Source organism: Dromiciops gliroides, chromosome 3 (genome assembly GCF_019393635.1).
Source record: "Dromiciops gliroides isolate mDroGli1 chromosome 3, mDroGli1.pri, whole genome shotgun sequence".
NCBI lineage: Eukaryota > Metazoa > Chordata > Mammalia > Microbiotheria > Microbiotheriidae > Dromiciops > Dromiciops gliroides.
In genome coordinates, this window is record NC_057863.1 from 471213048 (window position 1) to 471221874 (window position 8827).

Here is an 8827-nt window from a genome sequence, read left to right on the forward strand (position 1 = left end):
TCAGGCTTCTTGACTCCAAAGCCTACCCTTATTAGTCTATTATTATGGCTGTATGCTAGAGCATCATATAGCCAGTGCTATTACAGACTTATTTTAAAATAGCAAAGTTAACATTTCATTTAGCTAACAGTAGTAAACTGACTCCTAAAAGTTTCTTTTAGTTGAAAATTAGCACTGTAATGTGATCACACAAGCTCAAGATTTATACTTTCAGAAGCCTTATTTTAAAAATCCTCAAGAAGATTTCGGGTCCTCTTGTGAATTATTAATGATGCCATAACTTACCAAAGAAATTTATGATAAATCTATAGTATAACCCATTCATCATTTGGTTCTTATGCACCAATAAACCTTTCAACCAAATAATGCTTCAATGGATCCAAGATATCATTGATATGGGTCATACCTACAATGGTACAAATTGAGATCCAGGCCTGCTTTCTCATCCTGTTTGAACCTTTCCATGTACTCCCATAAATTCTCTATAGGCATCCATCCAATACAATGGGTGACTTTGGGATCTCTTGATGCCCTGTGGTAAATAATGCAGCAGACTGACTGTCCATCAATTAGCCCTCAATATCGATATTTATAACTAACCATCCTACCTCTTTCTGTGGTCATAAATCTCCTCTATCATGGTCCTTTGGGCCACTTTGTATTTACAAGTCATCATTTATATATGCCATAGTATTCATGCCCACTGTGAATCTCTGCATTGCCATTTGAGTGAACTTCAGTTTTGATCTCTCAAAGATTGTGATAATCCAGGACTCAGTACCATATAACAATATCAGAAGAATGTTGCAATTTTTTAAAAATGTAATTTTATTTCAGGGAAAAGCTGTGATTTATTGTCACAAGTATATAGACATAAATATATATATTATATCACTTTATAACAGTGTATCAAATAAGGAGTGTTCGATTAGGAATCAGATGACCTGAGTTTGAATCCTACTTCAGTTGCCTTCTGCCTGTAAGGCCCTTAGCAAGTCACTAAACATTTGTGTAAAATGAGAGAACTAGATGACCTCTAAAGTATCTTCCAGCTTTGTGAGACTTTGATTTAATCAAAGCACTGTCTTTACCCCAAATGCAATTTCTGTCTGCTCCCCTTCCTCCTAATTGATTCTGGACTCAGTGCATTGTACATTTAACACACACACACACACACACACACACACACACACACACACACACACACACACACATATGGTCTGTCCATCTAACTACTTAGCAAAGGCTAGAGCTAGACTATAAGTATTCATCAATTACTCAGTTCTACTAAGAAACTGAAAAATTGTAACTTTATTAAGCAAAATAAAATATTAACTATCGAGCTTATACCAAATGTATATCTTCTGTAGGGGCACACAAACAGAGGGAGTCTATCTACTCCAATTCTGTATTGGACAAATGAGGAAAATGGGGAGAGAGAGGGAGAGAGAGAGCGGAAGAGGGAGGCCTTAGATATTTTTTGCTGAAAGATCCAGAATTTAAATGATGTTGCCCCTACTATTGGCTGCAGTGCAGATGCCCAGTGTGGTTATAGCTTAATGGATTTCTGGGCAAGTGCCTTCAAATGAGTTCAGTTAAATATTTGGCATTACAGTACTTTTTAGGGATTCATTTTGCCAGGGCATGTACTACCATTTTCTTCATTTCCTCCTATGTTCTGTGTTTTGAAATATCTATGAAAGGATATTCAACTGTAAAAGAAAATGTGTATAGCATATATTTTAAAGCCATTTTATTATAAAAATAGATGAAATCTTAAATGTGTAACCAAGTTCTTGGATCCATCAAACAAGCAAAAATATACAGTCTGATTCTGTATTTAATATGCCTTGGTCCAATAGTCATGTCAAGACTTAAAGTAACATATAAGACTGAATGTAGGGGGCAGCTAGATGGCGCAGTGGTTAAAGCACCGGCCCTTGACTCAGGAGTACCTGAGTTCAAATCCGGCCTCAGACACTTGACACTTACTAGCTGTATGACCCTGGGCAAGTCACTTAACCCCCATTGCCTAAAAAAAAAAAAAAAAAAAAAAAAGACTGAATGTAACAACATCTGAAACTCAGGTTCTCATTTGTTTAGTTATTAAGCACCAGATCTCACAGCTCATAGCTCTAGTTCCTATCCTTACCATCTGTATGCTAAGCCCTTGGGGCTACAAGGCAAAAATCCCTGTCTTCTAGGAGCTCATATACTATTCTATGTGGAAAATAGATAGCTGTAATAGATATGAGGAGGCAAGGGAGTCAAAAAACAGTGAAGTATGGGGCATATACAGAGGATAAATGGTTTGGCTAGAGCAAGGAATCTTAACCATGTTTCATATTATTGGTTTTATTTATAATCTTATATATTTTATTTTATACAACATTACTCTGAGAAAGGGTCCATAGGCTTCACCAGATTGCTAAATAGGTTTCTACCCAAAAATAAATAAATAATTTCAGGACCCCTGGGATAGAATGAGATAAGTCAGAAAAGGTGAATCAGAGCCCAACTGTGTACAAAGAATTGAGTATCAGGCTAAGGAGTTTGGACCTTATTTTGGTAGTCAGTGGAAATGAGGGGAAAGGCATGAAGAGTGTAGGGGCAATAATGAGCAAGACATTCAGAGGACTGTGAGTATCACAGCACAAAACTATGTACAAACAAGATATATATATGAGATAAATAGGGGAAATATCAGAGGGAAAGTACTAAGATTAAGGAGAACTGGAAAGACTTTTTGCAGAAGGTGGGATTTTAGCTAAAATGTGAAGAAAGCCAGGGAAGCTAGGAGGCAGAGATGAGTAGTGAGAGGGCTCCAGCATGGAAACAATCAGGAGATGGTATGTCTAGTTCAAAGAACAGTAAGACAGCCAGGATCACTGGATTTAAGAGTATCTGGAGGTAAGGTGTAAGGAAACTAGGAATATAGGAGGCAGGAGAAGATGGGGGTTTCAACTAGAGTGGTGGCAATATGAAGGCTGAGAAGAGGACAGATGTGGGAGATGTTGACAAAACTAGTAATAAGGAAGGACAGACTCTTGGTTCTGTTGCTTGCTAGTTGTGTAATCTTGGGTCAGTCGCTTAACCTAGAGATGAAAAAATGGCAAAATTCCCAGTGCACAGAGTCAGATTAAAATATAATTGGGAAATGTTTAACAAAATAAAATATTTAAATAGAATATAACAGAGATAACGTTAAGTACAATACAACATAGATAATGTTAATTTGAGGTTTTTGAAGTCATGGGGCTCCATTTCTATTTGAATTTGACACCAGTAGATTAACCTCTTTGGACTTCACTTCCTTCTCTCTAAAATTATCAGGTTAGTCAGATAATCTCTAAGGAATTTAATCAGATTCTATTTTCTATCACATAGGATCATCACACAACCTTGAACCTTAAAAAATAAAGGAAGGCAGGAAACCTAGAAGCTGACCTGTAAGTCTCAGAAAAGCTAAAAGGATGGAGTTTGGAGAAATGGAATAAATGGACAAAATTCAGCGTGAAGGGACTATTATCCATGTCCACTGTTAAGCATTACTCTTAAAACACTAGAAAGAGAAATCCCTTTATGGGGTTAAGAGAACATTAGGGAAGAAACAAGAATAATCCAAGGAGAAATTCGACTTTAAACCTATCAGAGCCATAGCCTAAAGCAAACTTAATTACTCTAAGGTTGGGGAGAGGTATAGGGCCCTAGAGCCTGGCAAACGGTATGGGGGGGGAGGGGGATGGGGGGGAATGGGAATTTACTTCAGTAGATAAAGCTGGTAACGAAAGGGGGAGAGCAATTCAAGGATTTTTAATGTTTAGAAAATCCAGGAAGGGGGAGGGGGATAAAATCCGGGGGAAATAATGGTGACACCAGGAAAGTAGTCATGACAGTTGCTTTTAAGAAAGGTTCTTGAAAATATTTTTCAAAACTCAAATGCTTCCCCTTTTTCTTACTGTTTGCCTAGCCTGTTTTAGCTCTTCCATTTGGTATTTCCAACTACTTTTGTTTTAAATTCCATTCTGTATCCAGTTTTAAAGCAAAAGATCAGTGTTCAGCTTTTATGGCAATGCGGTTTTTTTTTTTCTTTCTTTCTCCAGAAGGTTGAAGTAGAAATATTTTAATTACCAAGTAGAGAGTGTGTCTGACTTTGGGATTAACTGCAGAATGATCATTATGAAATTCAGACTAAATAGACCGCTATTTCTTAGGAACACTCATATATACATAACCAGTAGGTTTTCAGTTTGCCATGGGCTCTTCTTGACTGTGTTTTAAATAAAAGTTAGGAATTTGGTCTTACAATAACAACAAAAAAAAAGATCATAAAAATCAGTAGGCATAAAATCAAGAAATACATACAAGGGTTGAGCTGAATGTAGCAAAGGAATCAAAGGTAAGCATCACTGTGTTAATACTCTGGCCCTGTTATTCAGAAACTAGACATGACTTATTAAAGTTTATCTTCCTCATTGATTCCTAACAATCTTATACAGAGCCTAGATAGGGAAAAAAGGAGCAATTCAGCCTAACTAATCCATTTGCTGTACTCATTCTACACACTGTCTCCCTTTCTCTCTTTATTACTTCATTTGGGGGCTTTGATTGCCCTATTTTAGATCTTAGATTGCCGTAATGCTATTCTGCAGTTGTATGAGGGATTTAGTCCTCACTTTGTTCTCAGAACCAGTCTGGCTATAAATTTATCTCTGTTCTTTGAAGATGTTAACAGTAAATTTTCAAGAGGAAAAATGGTGGCATATATCCCAGTAGAGGAAAAATAATCTCCTGAAAACTGAATAACCTTTAGGCTACATCCTTTTTAAAAGGACTTTCATGGGAGGAAACGTTCAACTTTTATGTGTATTTGATATTTTTCTTTGGTCTTTTTTACTTGCTCTTCTCCTCTCTCTGTTTAAGCTTTCTTTGTGAGACTCTGCCTCCTCTTCCCACACCTGTTAAATCCCTTGTGAAGTCATAAGGTTCCAATTCTGATGTCATAGCCACTTCCAGGGCTGGAGCCAATTATCACACACATGAGCTTATAACTTAGTAGTAGGTTCAAGTAGGAGGAAAAGGATGACTGGAAGAGCCAAGATGTTCAAAGCTATGTAATTCGATGGAGGCCTTCCAAAAAGAATGGATCATATAATTTGTAGATGGAATCAGTGGGGGTGTTCCCACTTCAGTTTGGTTTTATTAAAAAAAAAAAAGAATTAGCTTCATTAAAATTAAACCAATCATAATCAGATTCGCCTGTCCTCAACAGCTAAACAGAAACTGAGGGGGGAGGGGACCAGATCATTTAGCTTGAGGCACCGCGATAAAAGAACTGTAGGAGGAGCTCCTATCTCATTCGCTATGTGTGATGGTTTCATCACCTTTCATCTTGATCAGCCAGAATGTTGATGAACACACCCTACACCCGTTTACCTTAGGTCACATCACACCGACAGCCCTACAGCTAGAGTTTGTCAGTAACTCTCAGGCTAGACTATGAGGGGCAGAGGTTAATCTGTACGTAGCTGAGTTGAAATCTGAATCTCAGACTGTATGAAACTAATGTCCCCCAGAAGTTAAGCATATGGCATCCATCCATGCTGCACACACTTGATGATGCCCTGGCTGTTTCCTCAGTCCCCGGGATCTGTGTTTTTATAAGTTGTGAAGCAGCACAACCAGCTTTATCAACCAGACCGAATGAAAATGGACAGGTTCACGAGGCCTGCATATTCTCCCATATCTCTCACACAATTCCAGAAGGGGGATGGTTTGCATCCATGTTGAATTTCGCCCAGCCTAATTTTATTCTTTCTCATTTTATGCCCCTGCCAGACCACCGCTCTTGATAAGGAGAGGCAGGTTTTCCGACGAAGACGCAACCAGGATGTGAGGAGCCGGTATAAGGCACAGCAAGCTCCCCCTGAACTCAACTCTGAATCGGAAGACTATTCACCAAGTTCATCGGAGACTGTTCGCTCACCTAACTCTCCCTTTTAATAAAAACCCTTTTACAAAAATCACAGCCCTCGCTTAACCCTTTGAGACTCTTAAATTCTCCAAACTTGTGTGAAACAGTTTCATCTGATCTATCTGGCACTAAAATGTTTGAATGACAGAAAAGAAGGTGTGCTTATGGTAACTTTGAACCCATTTCCTTATGATGAATGAGATGACACATGTTCTTTGTTGAGATGGCAACTTGCTGCTAATAGGATCCTCAAAGGGTTAAGTCTATTTTGCGATTACTTTTTCTTTTTCTTTTTCAAGATAGAGGCAATGAATGTTTTCATCAGCCAAGCTAGGATCTGCAGTATGTCAGTATAGCACACGTTAACCCTCTGAGTGCATCAGTTTCTTTAACATTGGAAGCCCTCCTTAGGAAATCATTCAGGCCTTTTTGACTTACACGCACATGTTTCTGTGCTGCTGATTTAGATAGATGGGGTGATGCAGAGTCAGTGACTCAGCTGGACATCCAGAATGTAATCTTGCTCCTTCTTTGTGGGTTTATATAATGGCAGCTTACTAACATGGGTAGGTGTAAGAAATAAAAATCCTCTTAGAAAAGTAAATGGATTTATGATAGCTATCGATGTTGGTCCCGATGGGGTCTGGCTCCTTAAATGGAGGGAACTGGGTTCATGTCAGGGGAAACAGGTGGTGCTCAACCCCAACAAGTCTACTTATGATGGTGTGCTGATGCCCCTGTAAATGCTGCTTCCACATCATCTGCTGCTAGTGCCAATGTAAACTCTCGGGAATAGTTACATCCCATCTTTATCTTAGTGTGTGAGGATCTAATCAGTATCACATTTTTTTTTCTACAAAACAAAACAGAAAATACTGGTAGAAAAAAAAAAAGCAATAATCTTGCCAGTTTCTCTGGAGCCCTGGAATTTCCAGCACAAAGATGGAAAATGATCCAGGTCTTCAGCATTTTGGGTTCCTCCTGCTCTGAAATGTTATGTTCTACCATAAGACTGCTACAAAGGGGAACTGGGAGAAAGGAAGGGAGAGTCTTGCCTTCTTTGCAGGACAGTAGTAAGGGTTAGCTGAAGGGGAGGAAAAAAGAAAGATGATTCTGAACTTTCCTTAAAAGGAGACAGAATAAAAATGCTTTTTGAACCAAAAAATACTGGTGATACTATTTAAACCACATGCATTGCTAGACTACCTACCTAGGCTCTCCCTGGTGACACATCAGCAATCTAGGAAGGCTTAGATAGGAGGCTTGCTGAAGACATAACAACCATCGCCAGCTATGGCTTCCTGGCATACCTGGCAGCAACTTTCACATTCTGAAATGTTGCATTCCCCTCTGCCCCCCCCCACACACATTTGTTCCCCCAAGGGTGTCAGTTCTTGTTACTCCTATTAGCAAGTACATCGCTCTTACCCCATGTCTCTAGTAAATTTCCATTAGCGTGTATGATCTTTGAGAAAGGGGACCTCATACTTCCCTGGTTCAATTAAGATAAGTCACTGCAATGTTCAAAGGAAAATGAAGCCTTGTTTACTTGGAGGCAAGGGCTGAACCAAACGACCTTCTAAGGTCCTCTTCAGCTCTGTGTTTTGTAAAGAAGGAAGCAGTGAATCATCTTTAGGAAATTTGCATTGACTAATTCTACATTAATTTCTTTTCACAGTGTTTTTTGATGCTCTCACCCCTCAGGGTTTTCAAAGATAGTGTAGTATCAGAAATTTTGTTCTGAATTTTGTCTTTGGCTTCTCTACAATCAAGTCTCCCCACCCAATAGATACTGATCTTCAAAGTGTACTTTTTACCCTCTCATCCATGTACCATAGTCCATACTTTTGTATTTTTATATTTAAATTGCAGTGATTTTGGTGACACTGTGTCCCAAAGCATTTTATTTTCCCACTATTAAGTTCGTTTAGTATGAGTCATCTTGACATATGTCAGCAATGTACAATTTATTGGGAGCTGTTTTTCTCCTTTCAAGAGCCTGAGAGAGATAACAGCACATGTGATCATAAGCTACAGTAAATGAGTTGTTGCTGAGGAGTAAAAAGGGTCCCCTTTGTATTTTCAGAGCTCAGTTGAACCCAAAGAATCCATGTTGGTGTGGTTCTGAGTAGATTAAAACCTTTGATTTGGATGAGAAAATTCTTAAATTAGAAATTACAGTACCTTTTCATTAAACAGACTAATTGCTAGTTGAGGACAAAGATCTGGTGAGAAAGAATTGCTTTCTCTAGACCAATGAAGTAAAACACTTTTATAAATCTCAGAAATTGTCATTTAATTGGTCTCTCTTCCTAACACAAAAAGAGGAAGAATCATATGGCCAAACAGCTGTCTGCTCTACAATATGTGTGGTTCTCCTTTCTTCTTTGAGATCATTTGGTTTATAAATTCTATTTTGGGGGTTGGCCCTGAATGTATTTCAACAGCATCCAGTGTGTAAAGTAGGTGAGCCACTCAGTCAAACCTTTGCATCAACAAAGTCTGTGGATCACTCCACAGTCTATATGCAACTTTAGTGCCTAAGCCCAAACATTGCTACTAGACAGATAGCCCCCCAAAAATGCAGGACACCACAGCTATCGGATGGTGTCAGAGATACCGGGACATCTCAATTCTATCTGAGTAACATGTGCTAAATAAACTGTGGAAGAAAAGGCAAACAATTTATCAAGAAGTAATATTGAATAATCCCATAGAATTCAATTTTGATTAGTATTTATTTAGGTCCAGGGAACCAGAGATCATAGCTGTACTCAGAGGGTTAACAGAAAAGCACAAAGCATGCCAATTACATTGGTGTATGCAAACTGCTTCACTTTCTTAAGCCAGCAG

General features: G+C 38.6%; 1 protein-coding gene across 1 annotated transcript in view; it reads left to right on the top strand.

Annotated features, from left to right (window-relative positions):
• Positions 1-8827, top strand: part of DCLK1 (doublecortin like kinase 1) — a 422465-nt gene extending 413638 nt beyond the window's left edge. Inside the window, 1 exon segment of the mRNA XM_043996841.1 lies at positions 5839-8827. Coding sequence (XP_043852776.1) covers positions 5839-5896 — 58 coding nt within the window. The 3' untranslated portion in view covers positions 5897-8827.